This window comes from Siphateles boraxobius, unplaced genomic scaffold, assembly GCF_051911475.1.
Source record: "Siphateles boraxobius isolate OS27281-9 unplaced genomic scaffold, OSU_SipBor_1 92, whole genome shotgun sequence".
Classification (NCBI taxonomy): Eukaryota; Metazoa; Chordata; class Actinopteri; order Cypriniformes; family Leuciscidae; genus Siphateles; species Siphateles boraxobius.
This window is the reverse complement of record NW_027509222.1, coordinates 719,332-742,982: the sequence shown is the minus strand read 5'-3', so window position 1 is coordinate 742,982 and position 23,651 is coordinate 719,332. Positions and strand designations below refer to the sequence as shown.

General features: G+C 42.6%; 1 protein-coding gene across 2 annotated transcripts in view; it reads left to right on the top strand.

The window, feature by feature from the left end:
- The window catches only part of fstl4 (follistatin-like 4), a 250,099-nt gene that overhangs the window by 151,017 nt on the left and 75,431 nt on the right, over nucleotides 1–23,651 (top strand). For both annotated transcript variants that reach the window (XM_077224803.1, XM_077224802.1), the window contains exons 5-6: nucleotides 14,935–15,116; nucleotides 19,563–19,683. In XM_077224803.1, coding sequence (XP_077080918.1) covers nucleotides 14,935–15,116; nucleotides 19,563–19,683 — 303 coding nt within the window. The remainder of the gene's footprint in view (nucleotides 1–14,934; nucleotides 15,117–19,562; nucleotides 19,684–23,651) is intronic.

The following is a 23,651-nucleotide window of genomic DNA, read 5'->3' as shown; positions in this document are numbered from 1 at the left end:
CAGTTACTCTGACTAATACTGAATATGTAATGCAAATGTAAAAATATAATGGAAATGCAAATGCATTGTTGAATGATTATAAACATGGTATTTTGCCTGTTAATGCCTGCAGTGCAGTGCAGAAAATGATATGACAACAATAAGGTCTAAATGTAACTGGCCCCTCTAACAGTACAACTGGCCCAGGCTTGGCCCCCCCAGTTGAAATGGTCCAGAACCGCCACTGAACTAAAAACAAACTTATTTTAAAAACAAACACTTGAAATTACATCAGCATGATGAAAATTACAGTAAATGACAGAAACTATCTTTGGATAAAAGATATGTGAAGTGTAATTTAATAGTGTAATTTATAGTTGGTCTCACGTCCCATTGAATAACACGGGGAGGCGGGGTTTATGAGCTATACTAGGACCGGCCACCGGGGGGCGATCGAGACGCTTTGGCTTCACTTTTCAGGGCTTGTGGGGCACGCTTGTGTGGTGGTGATGGCACAATGGATAAGACACATGCCTTTGGTGTGAGAGACCGGGTTCGAATCCACTGTGAGACACCATTGTGTCCCTGAGCAAGACACTTAACCCCTAGTTGCTCCAGAGGCGTGCGACCTCTGACATATATAGCAATTGTAAGTCGCTTTGGATAAAAGCATCAGCTAAATTAATAAATGTAAAAACTATCAGAATTTTCATTTTTGGGTGAACTATCCCTTTAAGGCTGTTGACTTTAAACTGCTGAAATGTTGTGCTCCACCAGGCAAATAACCCGTAAAACACAATAATAGTTCAGCTTTAAATCTCTGCCATTAATTCATAACTGTGCTTGTATTGACATGTCTGTGAGGATTTGTCCAACCCTGAGGGACATGTTTGACCCAGATACAATAATGAACGAGACTCAATTGTTGAGAGCTGAGTGCTGATTTGTTAATTAGATCGTTCATTAGTTGTGCTCCTCAGTCGGTGACCTGAGCAAGTCTGGCTCTGTAAATCAGTCTAGAAGCCCCTCGAGGAAAGAGATCGGATCTGGACACACAACTGTTGTGAAGAGCGTTTCAGATAAATGAACGTTTATGTGTTTGTGTGGTTTATTGAAATGAGGCTGCTTGTTCTCAGATGTTTCTCATCTTGACTCGTAAAGGAAACACATGGAATTGCACTTCTGATGTTATTGCTTTTTCCACATTTCCCTTTATTTTTTGTCTAGCATATTGTGAAGTGGTTCCTAAGGGGTTGAATGGGAAAGTAAGAGTGACTCGATAGCAAAAGACAAACAGTGCTGCTGTTGATAATGATGATAAAGTATGATATTTGCTGAGAGAAACAATGTGTTTGATATTGCTGTTTGCTTTCTTTAAAGGGATAGTTCACCCAAAAATGAAAAATCTCTCATTATTTACTCAGCCTCATGTCATTACAAACCCGTAACACTTTCATTCATCTTCAGAACACAAATGAAGATATTTTTAATGAAATTTTATGGCTTTCTGTTCCTCCATTGAAAGTCTATTCACCCAAAACTCTGTTGGTTCAAAACGTTCATAAAGAGATCTTAAAAATAAAGGTTTAATCCAAGTCTTCTGAAGAGACAAAATCACTTTATATGATGAGTCTTTAATTTAGTCCTTTATTCACATATAAACATTGATTAGCGAACATACTCAGATTTGGTGAAGAGAAGCTCAAGCATGAAAACCATTGATGTTCGTTCTCACTCGTCAAGCAAGTGATTGAGTTTCTGTTTATCTTTGACTTTTAATGGAGGGACATACATCTCTCAGATTTCATTGTTAATCGTTGAAACAAAAATCAATATTATTAAAGTCTTATGGGTTTGGAATGACATGAATGTGAATAAATGATGACATTTTGGGTTCATTTACCATATACACACACAGTACTTTAAAGTTAGAAAGCTTTGATCGTTTAATGATGTTTGATTGAACAGTAATAGTAATTGCTATAAACTCTTATGTTGTTTCTAACCGAAATATGTGAAATTCATTTTTACATTACATTTTTATCCCAACATTTTGGTTTGTCCATATTTGACCCAAAAGTGGGTTAAAATAAACCCAGCATTTTTTAGAGTGCATTTTCAGCTCTGTTTGTCGGTTGACGTTGACGTGTGATCGGTTTGGTTATCTTTCTTTTACTGAAGTCATTTTGTGAATTCTTCTTCATACTCGTCTAGACGTCAGTATACTGATATAATGTATAAGTCACAGTATAGGTTGAGTTTGATGGGAAAGACAATAACACAAAACAGATTAAGACTAGTGATCAATTATTAGTGTATTTAATATTTTCTACGTTGGATAAGGAGGATCTAGTACATGTTTGATAGTAAATGTATTATTAACATTTAGGGGTTACTTAAATAAACCAGGCTCCATAACAAGGAATAAGAAATATTTTGACATTGAAATAAATGTAAACAATTTATTATTGTCATATTTTAAGGCTGCCGTTTTTCATGCATGAATCCTTATGACTCCAGGATAGCTCGTCATTGCCTCATGATTAGTTCATATCTTCACTAATCATAAGTTCATGTTGAAGTAAGTATTAATTCAGTTATTAGTACATGATTATTAATTTAACTTTATTGTAAAGTGTTACTCATTAGGGTTTGCACTTAAGTATAATATTTTAAATAGTGCTGGGCAACGATTAATCGTGATTAATCGCATTCAAAATAAAAGTCTGTGTTTACATAATAGATGTGTGTGTACTGTGTATAATTATTTTGTATATATAAATACACACAAATGCATGTATATATTTAATAAATATGTGCATATATACTGTATATTTGTTTATATTATATATATATATATATATATATATATATATATATATATATATATATATATATTATGTATTAATAAAAACATTTTATTAAATATATACATGCATGTGTGTTTATTTATATATAAAAAATAATTATACACAGTACACACATATATTATTTAAACACAAACTTTTATTTTGGATGCGATTAATCACAACTAATCGTTGCCCAGCACATTTTAAAGTATATTACTTCTATAGTAAGTAATTCTTTTGAAGGTACCTATTCTAAAGTGTACTTCTTTTTCTCAAGGACATCTTGTCATCCCACTTGCTCATCTTTCGGTCGGTGAGCTCAGCGGAGATGCATTATGATTGAGGGTTTGAGTGTTTTCTCGTCCACAGAACGAGCCTCTGAATCCAGCAACTGTAGTTAGTCCATCTAAAGCCCACAGGCCTCCAAAGGTCAAAGGCTGAGCGCTATTGACTGAGTCACACACACTGTCCTGCAGTGTAATAAAGTCCTGCGATGCTGCTCTTAATCCATTTACCGCTTGACAGCCGTGCAATTGTTTCCTTCTACAAACGCTTTGTCAGGTGTCAGTTCTGGACAGGTCAGGAAAATCCGGGGTGAGTCTCTGCGTTTGGGGGATTTATTTCTCGATTCCATTGTCCCGTTGTCCAAAGAAAAGGGTTCACCTTGCTGTCACTGCATGCATTGCTCAGGTGTAGATTAACTGAGATGAGACCATTCATATTTGGTATTTATGATATGCTTTTAACATTTGAAGTTGCAAATGCTGTGTTTTAATCGTAAATGCCATGGCTGACAGGACAGGATAAGTGCAACCACTAGTTGAGACCTAAATATATTCAGCGCTCGTGACATTTATCCACAGGGATTATAGCCGTATTGCTTATAACCTTATAAATGTACAGTCTGACTGTTAAAGGCCACTAATATACAGACACTGAACTAAATGCACACTTCTGAAGAGTTTCTTTTCTAACTTCAAGAGGATTCATTTTCATGCTTTGCTCTCAGCGATTATCACAGGAAGTGCTTTTTGATCGTGTTGCCATCACTGCCAAGAAAAAAGACTATCGACTTCAGAAAGTGCTTCATGCGATGACATCAAAACTGGTTTATTCAAGTAAAAAATATGATCTTAACTTCAACCTGACTACATTAGGTTACACCAATGGTAGAAACTGCTCCTCAAGATAGTGTATCTATAAATATAACATATTTTGAAGAATGATTTCGATTCATTAGCATCTCAATGAAGCACTTGTTCTCCATGTGGCATTCAGTCTTTCATTTATTGTCTTCTCATAAACTGATGTACCAAATAGTATATGCATGAATAAGTGAATTTACATAATCATAAGCGAGCTGCTGAATTGGGCTGATGTGGTTTTTGTGCAAAACATTCACCGTAAATGATCGAACATGTGTGTTCATTACTGACATGCATGACTACAGACATGGGCGTAGTTTATGTCAGTTATATGGCATTATCTTCACGACCTCACGTACAGGAACACAAGAGCTTCTGCTGATTAAACTGTGAAATCTGCTGTTTGATTAGATAACATCTTTACATTCCCATCAAGTCTCCGGTAGACATGCTAAATGCCAATGAATTGTTCTTTCTTGGTAGAAGAGAGATGCAAACAGAAATGAGTTGAAGGTCAGAAGACTCTCGCTTGTGATCTCTCGTTCTGGAGTGTGTTTCTCGTACAACGCTGTAACTCGCTGCTTCACTATCAGAGTACGATACATTGTTGAAGAAATCCACTAGCTAGTCACGACTGTTTCCAGAAATCATATTGTCGCAAACTGGTCGTTCAACCACGTTGGTTAATGATGTCACGCAGGTGATGGAGTAATAACTACTTTTAATGAATCTGTCTGAGATCGAATTAACCCGAGATGTTTTGCTATAAGTTACAGACATGCATCTGAGGAATATTTCTCATTTTTCTCAGTTATTTTGCTTTATTTCCAGATTCAATCATAGTCTCGTTCTTACACACTAGAGCTCGTTCACACATGCGCACTCTTCAAAAACTACACTTTAAATCTCTTGACAAACTAAAAGACGTAAATGATATTTGTATGTAATCTAAATAAAAGACACAGATTGCACTGAATGTCAGCTTGCTTATTTTGCTCAAGATCAGGATTTATTGAGTCACATGTCATGAAAACAAGAAACTCTTCTAACCACAGCTCGAGATCTGTCGCTCACACACACAACTCTGCGACGCTGTTTGCGAATGTTCGTTAGAACGATGGGAAACACAGACTCATTGAACTGCTGATAACGACAGAACTTGCGAGTATTGTTGGCGAGCGATGCTTTCGGGAAACACACCCCTGATTATTATTAGCAGTGCATCTTCGGGATCTTTTTTGATCAGAAACGCTACATGTGGATATGGAAAATGAAAATATGCTTGACTGTATTTTTGACATTTTGGTGAGATGAACTTTTTATATTGTATATTAGAATAATTCATCAGTTATTTACACTCTCTCCAAACTTTATGCCACTCTCCAAACGTTACGCTTTACTGCGTACAAAACAATAAGCAAACCCTGGATGGTCTAAAGTCCCCTTGGTATCCGCAGGACACAGAGATGGAGACACACGAATAGAGATAGAGCAGATTTCAGTGGTTCGTAGCAGTTTATATGGTGAATCTTAACATATCAGATACATACACAGTACAGTTTACCCATCACAAATTAATGAGCTGAAATTGCATGAACACTTAATATGAAATGATATACTCAAAAGGAAAAACTATATCATTTGTTTAATACACGGCTCTCAGTAGATGTAACCTGTTAACTCTTTCCTCACTATTGAAGGAATTTTCCGGCAATCCATGTTTTCACTGTTATACGGTTCGAGTGTTATAATGCATCTTCTGAAAGAGTACTGAGTCTTCTGATCAAAACAGACGAAAAAGAAGCTGAAACAAGCGATTGAAGGCTGCCAACTTAAAAAAATTAAAATAAAAACGCCAGCGAAAGAGTTAACTGTCAGTGTCACACATTTTGTTTGAATTTTAATTTCCTTTTTTGCCTATCACATATTTTAGCAATCATCATAAATTAGGTATCATTCAAAACTTAAACACTCAAAGTTCATCCAGCGAAAACTGTTTTGAAATTGGACATTGCGTTATCATGCAAACACTACTGGCATATCGTTGGAGGAAGCAACGTAACAAGTTTGCAGAAATTTCACCACAGGTGAATATAAACGGGTTAATATAAACAGTGTATCTGAAATATGTAAATTGATTTAATCTAGCAAACACAAGATTGAATCTGAAACACAGAAAGTCAGAGTTAGAGAGAATAATGGACAAACACAACTCTTTATGCAGTAATGCAATACAATGCGAGACATGTTCTCTGTGCAATATGCTTCATGATAGACGTGTGTGTGTGTGTGTGTGTGTGTGTGTGTGTGTGTGTGTGTGTGTGTGTGTGTGTGTGTGTGTGTGTATGAGTGAGTGAGTGAAAGAAAGTGAAAAGAAGAAGAGCTATATAAAAAGAAAATAGTGTGTGAGATCTTTCATGGGGAAAAAGGAGATATTTGAGGATTAACTCAGATTTATGGCATGTCATAACAATTTCTACGTTTCAGCGCTGACCTTTCCCTCAGCACTCGAGTGATAGATGTACTTCATTACCATGTTTGAAAAGCACCAAACGAAACACCTTCCTCTCAGAGTCGCCAGTGACTGATCAGCGCAGGATTGTGGGTAAAAAGATCAGGTTTGTCCATATGACCCTGATGTCATGTTAACAGACAGGCTTGAGATTGAGGGTATGTACAGTATAAAATGTGGAAATCTCACAGACACGATACAATATATCCCCAGTAATCCCAATATAAGTACTTTTTATTCTAGCTGATGTCGTTTCTATGCATCTGCAGATGTATGAGGGTGTGACTATTCGATAAATGCAGTATGAAATAAGAGAATTAGTCACGTTTATGGCCATGTGAGTGTATTTTAAATCTGTAAGCATATCAGATTTCACTCCGCAACTTCAAACATACCAACAAGATTTCACAACACTTTGAACATTTTCAGTTATAGTGAAAGTCTTATCGGTCACAAATAATCCCTGTCAAGAACACACAGACAATTCCCTTCATTCCCTAAAACTTCAGGTTGTCACAACCGAATTGTCCTTCAAACCACAGTATATGTTTTAGGGAAAACGTCCTGGTTGCGTATGCAACCCACCGTTCCCTGAAGGAGGGAACGGAGGACGTAGTCGACGCGACTGAAATGGGATCACGCTAGGGAGCCTATCGTCTTCGAGTATTATTGAACGAGCCAATACACATTGGCGTGCGAGATTTGCATCTCACACTCCGCCCCGCAGCGCGGGTATAAATACGGAAGTGGATGCACGCACCATTTGCTTTTCGCTGAGGAGCCGAGCGTAACTCGGAGTCAGCGGTGGTCCAGCGGTAGTGGCAAGGGGACTACGTCCTCCGTTCCCTCCTTCAGGGAACGGTGGGTTGCATACGCAACCAGGACGTTCCCTTTCAGTCGATAACGTCGGACGTAGTCGACGCGACTGAAATGGGATCAACCATTGAACACGCCACTAACGCTGCCACCTTCCAGTGCCTAGACAAAAGCCTTCTGATCCTCCCGACGTTCTAGCGGAAAAGGACAGGGCTTAGGCCAGGAAGTCGCTGCTGTTCCACAAGACCCACTCAGCCAGACTTGGTAACACTGGGAAAGCGTGCCCAACATTGGAAGGAAGGGACGCTGCGGAGCCCAACCAACCCGAAAGGGGGGGGGAAATACACATATGAACTGGGCGGAGAGCCGGGCAGTATAACATATGGAATGTCACTGGGGTGGCTCCAGCCTAGAGAGGGGGGAGACACACCAATTTACAGTGACGGCAGGACTCTGCCAAGGGAAAGACACGGGCTCACCTTGGGGAGCCGTATCGTGGAAGAATACACATATGGGGTCGCCGTAGGGACCGCAACATATGGACCCAGCCTAACACAGGTTCCACACTGCATACGAGTGGTAGGCCTAACACCCGACGTTCCGCCACGTCCGACGTTGGGGGGGGTACGGAGGAGCTCAACAGGTTCCGGACAAGGGAATTCCACCGGAGCGAAATGGCGCACGTATCCGGTCCGTAAGAGGGGAATGGCGCAGCAAGCCGACACTGAACCGGGGCTCACGGTGTTACTGGCTTCTATGAGAAGAGAGCACACGGGAAGCAACCGGCTCGACACGTAGGCTATAGAATCTAGCAAACGTATTAGGTGTCGCCCAGCCCGCAGCTCTACAGACATCTGTCAGCGAGGCACCCTGCGCCAACGCCCAAGAAGCGGCAACACTCCTTGTGGAGTGAGCTCGCAGTCCGGGGGGACAGGGTTCACCTTGGGACTCATACGCCAAGATGATGGCATCCACTATCCAGTGGGCCAACCTCTGCTTGGAGACAGCCTTTCCCTTCCGCTGTCCTCCATAACAGACGAAGAGCTGCTCTGAGGTCCTAAAGCTTTGCGTTCTGTCCACGTACAAGCGCAGGGCGCGAACGGGGCAGAGAAAAGCCAGGGCTGGGTCTGCCTCCTCCGGGGGCAGCGCTTGCAGGTTCACCACCTGGTCCCGAAAGGGGGTGGTAGGAACCTTGGGCACATATCCAGGCCGGGGTCTCAGGATAACGTGAGAGTTAGCCGGCCCGAATTCCAGGCACGATTCGCTGACCGAAAATGCGTGCAGGTCCCCTACCCTCTTGATGGAGGCCAAAGCAAGTAGGAGAACTGTCTTTTGGGACAGAATTTTTAACTCTGCTACCTGCAAAGGCTCGAAGGGCGGTCTCTGCAGTGCGGTTAGCACCAGAGATAAGTCCCAAGAGGGTATAGAGGGGGGGCGAGGCGGATTCAACCTCCTCGCTCCCCTCAGGAACCTGACGATCAAGTCATGCTTCCCCAGGGATTTCCCGTCTACTGCATCGTGATGTGCGGCAATAGCGGCGACATACACTTTGAGGGTGGAGGGGGACAGCCGACGCTCCAAAGCCTCTTGCAGGAAAGAAAGCACGGAAATGACCGAACACCTTCGGGGGTCTTCTCCTTGAGAAGCACACCACTCAACGAACAGTTTCCACTTCAGGGAGTAAGCAAGCCTCGTAGAGGGGGCTCTCGCTGACGTGATGGTATCTACGACTGCCTGTGGTAGACTACCTAAAACCTCCGCGTCCCGTCCAGGGACCACACATGGAGTCTCCAATAGTCTGGACGCGGGTGCCATATGGTGCCCCGTCCCTGAGAGAGTAGGTCCTCTCTCAGAGGAATAGGCCAGGGAGGAGCTGTCGAGAGGAGAAAAAGTTCGGGGAACCAGGTTCGGTTGGGCCAATATGGGGCAACTAGCAAAACCTGCTCCTCTTCCTCCCTGACTTTGCACAGTAGTTGTGCAATAAGGCTCACTGGGGGAAACGCATACTTGCGGAGGCCCCGGGGCCAGCTGTGAGCCAGTGCATCCGTTTCGAGGGAATAAAACAACTGGCAATGGGACGAGTCCGGAGAGGCAAACAGATCTATCTGTGCGGCCCCGAAGTGGTCCCATATTAGCTGGACCGCCTGGGGATGGAGCCGCCATTCTCCCGAGGCCACAATCTGTCGTGAGAGCTCGTCGGCGGCACGATTGAGCAGGCCAGGGATGTGAACGGCACGAAGCGACCTCAGATGCTTCTGACCCCATAGGAGGAGGTGGCGGGCGAGTTGTGACATGCGGCGGGAACGTAGACCACCTTGGTGGTTGATGTACGCAACGGCCGCAGTGCTGTCCGTCCGGACCAGTACGTGCCTGCCGAGCAGCGTCGTCCTGAGGCGTCTCAAAGCAAGGAGTACTGCTAACAACTCGAGGCAGTTGATGTGCCAATGCAGGTGGGACCCCGTCCAGGTGCCAGCTACTGCATGCCCGTTGTACGTGGCCCCCCAGCCAGTGTTGGAGGCGTCTGTGAAGACCACAGCATGCCTGGACACTTGTTCTAGGGACACACCGGCCCGGAGAAACGAAAGGTCCGACCACGGGCTGAAGGTTTGGAGGCAGGCCGCGGTGATTCTCACAGGGAGCGTGCCTCTCCGCCACGCCCAACTCGGGACTCGGTCGCGAAGCCAGTGCTGGAGTGGTCTCATATGAAGCAGGCCGAGCGGCGTAACTGCGGCTGCGGCTGCCATATGCCCCAGGAGCCTCTAAAACTGTTTCAGAAAAACCACTGTACTGCTCTTGATAAAATTCAGGCAGTTCAGCACCGACCGGGCGCGATCCTCTGTGAGGCGCGCCGTGTGTTGGACCGAGTCCAGCTCCAAACCGAGAAAAGAGATCCTCTGCACAGGGGCGAGTTTGCTCTTCTCCCAGTTGACCTGAAGACCCAGCTGGCTGATGTGCTGGAGCAGCAAATCCCTGTGTTCGCATAACAGCTCCCGAGACTGCGCTAGTATCAGCCAGTCGTCGAGATAGTTGAGAACGCGAACGCCCTGCTCTCTCATGGGAGCGAGGGCTGCCTCCGTAACTTTCGTAAAGACACGGGGTGACAGGGCCAGCCCGAAGGGTAAGACTTTGTACTGATACGCCTGACCCTCGAACGCGAAACGCAGGAATGGCCTGTGTCGCGGCAGGATGGAGACATGAAAGTACGCGTCCTTCAGGTCGATCGCTGCAAACCAATCCTGGGGACGGACACATTGGAAGATGCGTTTCTGCGTCAGCATTCTGAACGGGAGCTTGTGAAGGGCCCGATTCAGGACTCGCAGGTCCAGGATTGGTCGTAACCCACCCCCTTTCTTGGGTATAATGAAGTACGGGCTGTAAAAGCCGGCCTTCATATCGGCTACCGACACCGGCTCTATCGCGTCCTTCGCCAGCAGGACCGCGATCTCCGCGCGCATGACAGGAGCAGATTCGCTCGACACTGAAGTGTGGCGAATGCCACTGTACCTGGGCGGACTCCGGCGGAACTGAATCGTGTAGCCGAGCCTGATGGTACGGAGGAGCCAGCCGGACGGGTTGGAGAGCACTTTCCAGGCCTCGACGAACCGAACCAGGGGGACCAAGGGTAACACAGGCATACCCGGGGTGGGGCAGCGCGGTGGAGGGCAGGGACCCGGCTCGGAAGGCCCGTGGGCGGCCCGAAGCGGGGTCTGAGTGAGCCGTGCTGCACTTACCTGTCTCCACGGGGCAACAGAGGACGGAAGAGAAGGCGGATGACCGGGTCCTCGACCGCCTCGTGTTGCGGGCTGGCGAACAAGAGGGGGCTGGGGGGAGCAAGGCTGTTCCACAGGGTCGCAAGCCGCCAGCCTCGCCCTCTTGGGACCCAGGGACGGAGAAATTCGCTCTTCTGACAATTGGGGTACCACTGGACTCCGGAGAACCAATGGTGGAACGGTAACCATCTGAAGAGCTAGTCCCCCCATCCCTGGGTGGCCTGTCTCAGGAACGTTTCTGACACTCGCCCCCTGGCTGGGCGGTGACTGAGACAGACCGGGCGGCCTGCCTGCTGCTGGTTCTACGCTGGGGCCTGGGTGAAGGCTGTTGCGGAGACCCCGCGGAACCGGAGGCAGCGGCAGGGGGGCGCCCTCGGCGACGAACGGGCGGAGGGACTATCTCCGGCGGCAGGGTGGAGGCAACAGCGGGCCGCCGGGATAGGGTGTGTCGGGGAGCCTCCGTCCGAACCTGGGTGGCAGAGAACTGTTGGGCGCAGCTCTCCGCCACGTCGCCGAACAACCCAACCTGGGAAATTGGGGAGTCCAGGAACCGAACCTTGTCCGCATCCGCCATCTCAACCAGGCTGAGCCAACGATGGCGTTCCTGGACCACCAAAGTGGACATCGCTAGACCGACCGCACACGCCGCGACACCCGTACCCCGGAGGGCGAGGTCAGTGGCGGTGCGGAGCTCACTCACGAGCGCCCGGTCCAAACTACCCTCGTGCATGTCCATGAGTGCTTTGGCCTGGTAGACCTGCAACAACGCCAAGGCATGCAAAGAGGAAGCGGCTTGCCCGCAAGCTCTGTAAGCTCTGACCGCCAATCCTGACGCGAACTCACAGGCCCGCGAGGGGAAACAAGGATCCCCCACCCAGGATGCAGCGGCCGTTGGACATAAAAGAGTCGCAACAGACCGCTCCACTGGAGGGACAGCCTCATAACCCTTCACCGCTCCTCCGACAAGGGTAGTGAGGGAGGAAGAACTACTCAAGTCGTTTTCAGCAGTAAAAGGTGCCGTCCACGACCAAGTAAGCTCTTCATGCACTTCGGGAAAGAAGGGCACTGGGGCGGCGGGCTGAGAACCAGCACGGCCCGCCCCGAGATACCAATCATCCAACCGAGACTGAACAGGACACGGTGGAGGGTTCCACTCGAGCCCGACAGCCTCGGCGGCCCGTTTCAGCATAGCTGATAATTCTGGATCCGGCTCGGGCAACATTGAACTCCCGGAGGGAGACAACGCAGCCGAGTCGTCATCTCCAGACATCAGCTCACCCTCCGATGCTGCAATCGACATCCTGTCCCCCAGGGGAGCCCCGAGTGGAACCGCTGGCCCACCCATTACAGATGGACCAGCAGATAACCCCGGAGGCTCCAATGGTAGCAGTGGAAGGGAGGGGTGAGGAGCCCACAGGGAATGGTTACCGGGCGGGACATCCAACACTACCCTCCGGTCACCCATCCCATGCAGCACCCGGGGGTGGGGCATGGCAATGGGGACTCGCTCTCCGCGGACGAAGGCGAGTCTCGCCCTCAACACTGCGACAGTCATCTTCCCACAGTGAAAACATGAGCTGTCCACAAAAGCTGCCTCAGCGTGCTGTAAGCCCAAACACGTGATACAACAATTGTGACCATCAGAGGGAGACAGGGAACGACCGCACCCAGAAACGCACTGGCGGAATGACATCTTGAAAAAGACGCAAACGCACCCGTGTTGCTCTTTTAGGAAGTGAAAACCTCTCACCAGTGCCGGAGCACACAGGGGAATGACCGCGGCAACACTGACACAGGAATGGTGCACCCTGTGCCAGTGAAGCACTCACTTTCTCGCCCTCAACCGACCGTCAGACAAACAAACACAAACAGAAATTTGGTTGCTGTGAAAACAGCAGTTGAGAGCTTGAAGCTCGCGATCACCGCTGCACTCGCGCTGTAACCACCGACACCAGGAGAGACTTCCCAAAGAAGCGCCGACACACTCGCTCGTTGTACAACAACACTCTTCAGATCCAGACATGAAGCTCGGCTCCGAAGCGAAAGGCAAATGGTGCGTGCATCCACTTCCGTATTTATACCCGCGCTGCGGGGCGGAGTGTGAGATGCAAATCTCGCACGCCAATGTGTATTGGCTCGTTCAATAATACTCGAAGACGATAGGCTCCCTAGCGTGATCCCATTTCAGTCGCGTCGACTACGTCCGACGTTATCGACTGAAAGGGAACTACATATTTTCAAAACTGCTAATCAGTCTTACATACAGTAAGTCCTGTATAACGAGGCTAGTTTAGGCTAATGTTCATTAGGCACCAATGAGTCGTGATTGTCAGTGATACTGTTATAGAGGAACTGACAGATATTCATTAAATTACATTTTAATGTACAAAGCTATCAAAATCATCTGAGTCTGGTAGTCTGAAAGTTTTAGCAGAGCTAAATTCAACGCAATGAAAAAAAAAGAGTCAAATAAAATACTACATTCACTCTAAAAATGCTTGTTTCAACCCATGTTTGGGTCAAATATAGACAAACCCAACCGTTCGGTTAAAAAATGTAAACCAATGGTTGGGTTTGTCCATATTTGACCCGGACATGGGTCAATGTTAATATTTTTAATATTATATGTTTTGTAAAATTTTTTTTCCAGTTTTACAGACAAGTAAACAATCACAGGAAAGGACCAAACACAACTACACACACACAAAAATAAATAAATGAACCAAAAAAAAAAGTTCAAGTTAGATCTTGAATCAAGTTAGATTCAAGTTTGCAGTTAACCACAACACTAACTTGACATTATGGACAAGGTGAAATTGTACAAATGGACCAAATGAGATATATAAAATATGTTTTTTTTCTTGTTTTAATAAAATTTAAGGAGAGTGACAATTATAAAAGAAAACAATAGGATTTCAAATAGTGTCAACATTGTCTCTGGCTTTGACTAATATTCAAGAATCCCCCAAGACATTAGAAAATCCACCTATATTTACAGAGAAAATCAGGAAATAATAATAAACAAAAAGTCTCTTTTTTTAGGAAAGTGGCAATTGTCATCATTGTCACAAGTTTTTGATAAATAATTAAGGAAAAGAGAAGACTGCATTGGCTCTTATTAAAGTGTGTGTGGCCTTGGGTTCAGATGTCTCCCTGAGAGTAGATGAGGCAAAGACTCTTTATCATACGTGTTTGAGACTGTCAAGTTCCTCCTGCGGTGATCAGAAGTTACCGCGGTCATTTACTGTCACTGCTGTTTTCTCCACTGGCTGCGGAGACTCCTCTCAGCGGGCAGCTCTGATCCGTCATGTAGAGGGATGTCTCCTAATGACTTATTCATATCATATTTCCTCTTCTCATCAGTCGAGCAAAGCCTTGTACACGCTGCCTCCGTTCGCTGTCATCTTTAGCTCTGCCTCCGTGCCGGATACACGAAACAATCTTCCTCCCACTCGAGGGGTCTTAAAGAGCGGCTCAGCGGGTGGGCTGTGTTTGCATAATTTTATTGCCAGTAAGGCATAAACAGTCACTACCACACTTGATTAATCATGGGTCTCATTTTCCTCGCAGTCTTTCATAGACACAAGTGCTGCGGAGTCGCATGGGAATTAATGTGACAGTTTAAAACATGCTTGTTAATCCCTCCTCGACGCTGCGATACAGCTAAAGTGTCTAAATGAGAATGTTTACCTTTTGTTTTTCAGTGTAAATCGCAGGATTACCGTAAATTAATTGGGACCCCCACGTTGAACGACTGTCCAGAAATGCAAAACGCAAACACGTCCGTGCATGAATGCAAATCGGCTCTTTGTTTGCCTTCGGTCACATCCGGGTAATTCAATTCTTGTGGTGTGTGTTTACAGGCGACACGTGCACCATGGCGGAGTACAACAAACTGAAGAACATGTTGCTGGATATGCAGCCCAGGACCTCCACGAACGGGCAACCGAACGCCATGGACCAGAGGAGGAGTCTGGTGGACACCATGTTCAAGTATATAGATCGAAACCAGGACGGCCATCTGAGCGGGGACGAGCTGGCAGAGGTAAGGGATACTGCACAGTCATTGCCCTTTACTCTGAAAGGGTTTAACTACGGGATAATGTACATCCAGCCGGTTGTTATCTCACAATAAACCCGACGGGGGGATCAGGTCTTCATCAGCCTGAAGGGGTTTATTCTGAGATCACACACACGCACACACGCACGCACGCACACACACACACACACACACACACACCTGAAGGGGGTTTATTCTGAGATAACAACCGGCTGGATGTACATTATCACACTTATTACACAAATACTTGCCACATAAGTAAATAATTAGATGCAAAATATTGACCTGAGTTGAAATATTTTATGAGGTCTTTAAAGGCAAAGCTTCCGTTTCAGCGACAAGTTCAAACTAGACGGACATTTAAGAGTAATTTACTTATTACACAGCATTTCAACACATAAATAATTATGGAGATTAGAGATATTGATATTGATTTTCCAAAAGTGAACAAAAAATAGTTACAAAATGGCAGCATCTGCATTTGTATGAAACAAGAGAGAGCGAGTCCACGATACTGGATGGCATAATTAAATAACTGTACACAAAATATTGATTCGACTGAGTTTTAATATTTTATTAGCTCACCAAATGCAAAATTTTCACGATGAAAACCCGTTCCTAGCGAGCGTGTAGCGCTGCTGACTTCAGTGACCCGGGTGAGCCTGTGTTTCTGTGTTCTGCGGCTGTTATCTGGGAATAATATACCGATGGATGGTGTGATTGACCAATCAGAATCAAGTATTCCACAGAGCCGTGTAATAATATACAATAATGACCGTCCAACTGCACATTATACAGCGAATTTTAGGAAATACTTCAAAGATTTATTATTCACACACCCTTATGTCATCCCAAACTCATATGTTCCAGTTTTTCCGTGGAATCCAAAGTTGATGAACCATTACAGGGCTTGACATTAACTTTTTTTCTCACCAGGCACTGTGGCTAGTGGTTTTCCAAAGTTACTAGCCACAAAAGTCTCTGGCCACAATTTTGACATTGATACAATGAATGAAAATGGCCATATATATATTTTTAATATTATCTCATAATATGGCAGCAGGTTTATTAGGCTGCTGTCACTTTAAGACCTGACGCACGGATCCATTATACTGTTACACATGCCTTTCTTTCTCAACTGTCAACTCTCAACTCTCAACTTTACGTTCACATAAAACATAACTGACTGTGTTTACGTGAATACTCACCAAGACCGTCAATTTGACATTTGTGTGTATTTGACAGTTTAAGTGTAATAAGCAGCGAAAAAGAACTCAATTTAGTGTTGACAGGCGGCTTTATGTACAACACTTTGGGTTTGAGCACAAAATCTACGGGAAAAAGAAAAATTATGGACAATCTCACGCCGAAATCCAAGCCCTGCAACACCAACAATAATCATCTGGAGCAAACGAAACGAGTGAGTGAGGAGAGGCGGGTTTGTGTGTAACTCACTGTCGGAGAGATGAGAGAGAGAGAGAAAGTGCCATTAATGTCATCTCTCTATTCTGCGGAAAATAAGTATTGGAAGCATTTCAGATATTTTAATATCAAAAAATCTGTATTTTTGACGACACTACATTGCATTTATTGCATAAATACTACAATTGAAAAATGTGTAGGCTATATTATATATAAAATTCAACCACGCCAGAGTGGCTAATAGGAGGGATTGCGTTACACTCCACTGCTGTTGGCGGGTGTTAATGTCAAGCCCTGATTACATGATGGTTTATTATAGACAGTTTAAGTCTGTTAAGCTTTAAAGACAACCACCTCCAAAGTGATTCATATGATTCATGTGTGACTTTTTTAAGTTGTTATATACGGTTTTGGATTAAAACTGACTTTACACTCTTAGAAAAAAGGTTCTGGACTCAATTAAAAAAAGAAAGTCATACCCAAAAGGTTCTATGTAAGGTGTAATGTCTTAAATGATTACATAATATGATTGCATGTTTTTGTAGTGATAACATATGTTTCCAGGCTGGTAGGGTAGGCAATTTAGGAGCGGCTAGCAATAGCGAGTTAGCTTTGAAAACATGAGATGCCACCCTCCCTTCAGAGCGTCTCTAAAGACATGCCTACTTCTAAACACATGAACGCTCACAGCAGAGTCTGCAAAGAGTCACAAGACAAGAGACGGCGTTAAACTACCTCATGCCTCAAAGCACATAACATTACAATAATTATGAATGTAAACAACTTACACTTACTTGTGCCATCTGATTGCTGCAGATTAATTTTGCCGTTGATACAGTGTTGACATAGACATTTGGACCGAATGCAATATGACAGAATGCTGGATAAGTCAGTTTTGGTTAAAAATGAATTAAAACAAAATTAATTAATTTAAAGTAAATCCCTATAATGATCCCATGGTGGAAGGAAACCCCTAAAAGGTTCTATATATGAAGCTCCTGATGGAACGTTTTAGGAAGAAATAATTTAATTATTAGAAATAATAGCCCTTTGTGTTGCTTCGTGGCCACATCACCACCTCGGGTGTGCATTATTTTCTAATAATTATATGTACCGGAGTCAATTATTCCGCTTATACTACGGTTACCACACCTCAAGACATTGTTTAGATTATGTATTTCAAGAAGTTTGTCAGTTTCTGTCCTTAAAAACGCCCTTATGTGTGGGACTAATTTCTTATGCATCTCATCCCAAGCTTGACCTACTGATAGCAGACTAATGCAGTTATTAAAACAGTTATTAAAGAGAGATAGTCTGTGTGTCTCTCAACGGTGTTCTGCGTCTCTGGCGAAACTGTAAGTTTAACTGCTTCAAGAACAGCGCCATTATTACCTCGCTAGTGAGAAATGTCATGTAGCTTTAAATTTTTTTCACTATTTTAATGACAAAATCGTCAGAGCAGCGCTGATATGTTTGTGTGTGAGTGTGTGTCCGTTCTGTACTGTAAATAATTGCACACCCTATAACGTTTGTCAACCAATCAGATTCAAGCATTCAACAGTGTCTAGTATAAGATTCCATGTAGAATCTTTTCCTCTAAGAGTGTACATGATCTCGCTTGTTACACAGATACTCACCAAATAAATACATACATGCACATGTTCACAATTTACAATTTTACCGGCATATTATCTTAAATCTTCCACTAAGAAAACAAACATTGAAGCAATATTACAGTACATTGATACTGACTGTTTTTTATTTTCAGTACAGGAATTGAGTCATACACTAAAAAAAATGTTACTTGCAATTTTTACCTTGAAGAGCTATTTCTACCCGATTTAATGGTCCCATATTGTCAAAACTGAAATTTCCTTTTTTTTTTTTTTTCTTCATGATAAGAGAGGTCTAGGCTCTAAAAAACTACAAAATAAGTTTCAAAACAGTCGATCCACAGCCAAATTCACACAGCCTGCATAAAGTAGCTGTGCCTTTTCTCGAGCCGTTGTGACTTCTGTATAAATGTGATGTCAGAACTACTCAGTCTCCGCCCCCACCAATGGTGGGACACTCAGAAAGCAACAGGCCAATCAGAAGAGAGGCTCATGAATATTAAGTAGACCGGCCAAAATCGAGCTGGTCTTGGCAGAGCTCCTGAGAAAGGAGCTGTAAACATATATTGAGATGGTTTTTGGTACTTATACCGCAAATATATATTCTTAAAGATACAATATGTGAGATTTTTCACCACAAGGGGGCACAGTTTACAAAATATAATAAAGTTGAATCTTGATGGCGCTCTGAAGGAGAGTGGAACGATGGAGGATGACGTTCATCCAGAGATGGTGTCAGAAATTCTGCGTGTCTCCCCATATCAACGCTTACGTTTTTTTGGTTTTTCAATACTCGTCAAAGAGTAATCGTGATCCATGATGTACACAACAGCTTTAATAAGCACCACTTCTGCATTTGTCCACGTGATATTGCGGAAACCGGAATTTCTCTGATTAAAATTTAAAATATTTTGGGATATTGTATATACACAACTGCAGGAAATATATCACACTGTGCAAGTGATTTTTGGATATTTTATTACAAATATCTTACATATTGTATCTTTAAGGACATCAAAACCTAAAATAAAACTTTAGAAAGTTGTCCAATATTGGACCTTTAATGCATAAAAATTAGTTTTGTTGATATTAGTCAATGTATTTCAGGTGGATTCAGTGGATTTGCTTTGAATTAAACCATTTAACTTAGAAGTTACCCTTTTTTTCAGTGTATGAAAGCCTGAAAGAAGTCCAGGTTTAATAATCCTCCGCTTCCAGTCAAATTTGTGTTTAATTCAGCTTCTGCTGGCTTGGTTCTTGGTTTTGTGAACTCTTCCATAAACACTCATAGCATGTTCCAACCAATCTGCATCAAGAACATCTAGGTTGAGGTATAAGACAAGAGCTTCATCATACATGTAATCGATAACCTTGTGCAACTCCTGTTCTTTCACAGATCTCCATAAAGGAGCATCTGGAAAACATCCTAATGGAGTGCAGCATGCAAGACCTCCTGCGTTACGACGACTACAACAACGACGGTCACCTGACCCTTCAGGAGCTTTACACAGCTTTCCGTGAGTCTGTACAAATGAGCTTCTCTCACCATGTGGCAAATCTGCAGGTTTTTCTTTTGGCTCTCGGTGAGCCAGGCATCATTACGCCTCTCTCTGAAACACATTTGCACCTGATCCTTTGGGCCAATGAATGCTAATCATGGCCCGATGATGAGAGATGAGTGCTTTTGGAGATGAGATGGCAAGCCGAGATTATCTCGTATCATCCATCGTCCTACGCCGCATAAAGCAAACGCTCTCGTTTCAGGAATTGGCAATGCAATTCACAGTCTCAGCTTCCCGAATGAGCAACTGTAACTAAAATTATACATCCATTCCACGCGGATATAAATCACTGTGTTAGAGGTGGTGTGTTACCCTTTCAGATTCAGCTATAGAAAAACACGGCTCCATTAACCAGCACCAGTCATTTCCCTGTGTAATGATGAGTTTAGTCGAGTGTTTGTCGTCGTTATACAGTCCCTTTGCTTTTGTGTCCATTGGCCAGTGTTGGTCATCAGATGAGAAGGTTGACGTGTAATAAAACATTGCATCGGTCAGACTCTTCTCAAGGTTAACCGTGTTGCTGCTGTGGGATTTCGGAGGATGTCATCTGGAATGAAGGAGAATATCTCGTGAGAAAGGATCATTGCTGAAATTGTTTCCGTGCAAACAAACGTCCCTGAGGAGATCCCACTTCATGCTCCTCTGTTTGTTTGTAAGAGAAAGACACTTTTTTTTTGTCTGACGAAATTGCTTTACACATGTTATTCAACTTTCTTATGCTGTGAGCTTTGCGAGGAAACATGTGCAGATATTTTGAATTTCCCAAGTCTTGACTGTTCTGTCGTTTAGACGTCATCATTATGTCCATTAAGTCAAGTTTTCATGTTTTGTCTCAGTTGTTTTGAGCTGGTAAATGGTCTCAAGCTGGTTAATACCTAGTCATTAGCTGTTCATTAGCTGATTAGTCAGTAAAGGCATATATTCATAAGCAGCTTATGATATGCATTAGAGACACAAAAATGAGTTTTCAGCAAACCATTCAGCATCGTCACATGTTCTGAAGACAGTTGTCATGAAAAAACACTGAATTATTTAGCTTTTACACTTAATCAATAGATCAATACTTAATAGCCAACAATTATTTTTTTAAATAAACCAAAATTACTAGTCTAACATCTAATCTCTCATTTTACAAAAACAAAACAAAAAAAACTATGTAATAAACATCAAACAATGTAATAATCTAATGAACATTACATTGTTTAACAAACTTATTGTCCACAAGATTACATTTACTATTTTTGTTGACACTTTTTGGTATCGAGTGACCTTATTTTTCAAAGCAGAAGTAAGTGATTGTGTGAGATTTCTGATTGATTAGGCGCTTTAGGAAAATAACTAGTAAACATTACAAGTATTTGAGCTACAAACCAGTGTATTTATGATAATGAGCTTTAAATATGAGAACAAATACCAAAAACCACTGAATTATTTTGCTGTTACAGTGAAACATCAATACTTAATACCCAACTATTCTTTTACACCAAAATTAGTAGTATAACATCTAATCTCTCATTTTACAAAAATAAAGCTGTGTAATAAGGTAATAAACATCAAACTATTTAATAATCTAATGTTCATTACATTTTTTAACAAACAAATACTTGTTAAAACATTAGCCCATAAGATTACTTTTACTATTTTTGTTGACACTTTTTGGTATCGAGTGATGGTATTTTTATTCAGCTTATTTTTTCAAAGCAGAAGTAAGTGAATGTGTGAGATTTCTGATTGATTAGGTGCTATAGGGAAATAACTAGTAAACAGTACAAGTATTTGTGCTACAAACCCTTGTATTTGTGATAATGAGATTTAAATATGATAACAAATACCAGTTTGCAATATCAAGTGCCATAACAGGCTGATTTTTTGCAGGTAAAATAACTGTAAAGGGAATGACAGAACCAGAAACATTCATGTCACAAATGGCCGTGCAGCTCTTACGTGAAAAATAAGTTGGATAAGCCGCCTTTTCTAAAATCTTTCACTGAGCTTGTCATAATGCATTCTGGGATTGCATTCATAAAATGGTGCCGTACAATTTGGCCAAAGAAGGTATTTTAAAAACACAAGTAGGCTATGTTGTCAGATTCCTATCATTAGCCAACATTCACATCTAGAGAAGTCATGGAAATTCATCTGTCAAAAAAGTGTGTAAAGCTTGTGTCTATGTAGCTCTCTGTTAAATATACACCTTACATTAGAGTTTGCGCATTAGGTTTAATAAAGCAGATCACGTGCCAAATAGCTCATATAATATTAATCTGAAAAGACTGCAGCTTGAACTAATCTCACAGTCGGCGCTTATACCAGAAATAAAACATATAAGCCTACTGATAAGGCTCAGTTTCTAGGACAGAAATACGACAACAGTAGTAGACACAAACAAGAGTAATGTTAAGTAGTGAGGTTAGTGATTTGAAGAAACTACAACAGTAAATGTGTTCATGCTGCAGTGATTCCTCAGATCGTGTGCTGTTTGTGATCAGATCAGCAACATTTACAGCAGCTGAAAACCCCACAGACGCTCACTGAAGGAGAAACCCGAGTCAGAAGATCAGTCGGACTGGAAGAACATTTTGCATTTTGACCGCAAACAGGAAGCTTGTTTCGCCACAGAATGAAAAATAAAAAAAGGCAATAGCCACTTTTTATCACAATTGCGACTTAACATCTTGCAATTCAGATTTTTTATCTCAGAATTACGTGCTATAAAGTTACAATTGCGAGTTATAAAGTCAGAGTTGTGAGATATAAACTCGCAATTGCAAGAGATAATGCAATAATTGCAAAATTTCATGTTTATATCTCGCAATTCTGACTTTATAATTCACAATTGTAGTATATAAAGTCAGAATTGCATGATATAAAGTCGTAATTGCATGTTATAAAGTCAGAATTGTGAGATATAAACTCGCAATTCTGAGACAAAAGTATTTTTTCCCCTTAGAATGGGACTTTATTCTGAGAAAATATGTCAGCATTGCGAAATATATACAGGAGAAACTCGAAAAATTTGAATATTGTGCAAAAGTTATAATTTTGATGATTATGGCTTACAGCTTATGAAAACCCCAAATTTAAAATCTCAGGAAATTTGAATATTGTATAATTTGAATATTATATTAAAGGATTGTAAATACAGAAATGTCGGCCCTTTGAAAAGTATAATCATGCATACGTATGTATATAGTTATACTAAATATATTAGTTTCACCTTTTAAATCGAATTACTGAAATACACGAACTGTTGCACGATATTCAAATTTTTCTAATTCTAATAAGTCAGAATTGCGAGTTTATTTTTTGGAGTGGCTTATTTCTTGCAATTCTGACTGTACAGTTTATCACACAATTCTGACTTGATTCTCGCAATTCTGCAAAATTAAATCAGAATTGTAAGATGTGAACTCGCAATTCTGAGACAAAAGTTGTTGTTTTTTCCTTTGAATGGGACTTTATTCTCAGAAGAAAATGTCAGAATTGCGAGATATAAAGTCAGAATTGCGAGTTTATTTTTTGGAGTGGCTTATTTCTTGCCATTCTGACTGTATATCACACTTTATATCCTCACAATTCAGTGAAATAAAGTCAGAATTGCGAGATGTGAACTCACAATTGTGAGATAAAAAGTCGCAATTATCTTTTCAAATGTTTTATCCTTTGACGGAAACAGGCTTCCATACAAATATAAGAGCCCCCAAAAAAGAGTGACTGGTGAAAAGCTGCTGAAAGTACCCAGCCGAAGCCTGAGCGACTGAGACAGGCGATCGATGATCACCTATAGCAGTGTTACTGACAGAGAAAGAGCATCTGGCTGAGTGAACGGTGTAATGGTTTGAGAAAGAGGTCCCGCTGAGAGCAGGGCTCCTGTACTGAAGGTTACGGGTCTGTCCCGTCGGGTCAGGACGGGTTTATGCACA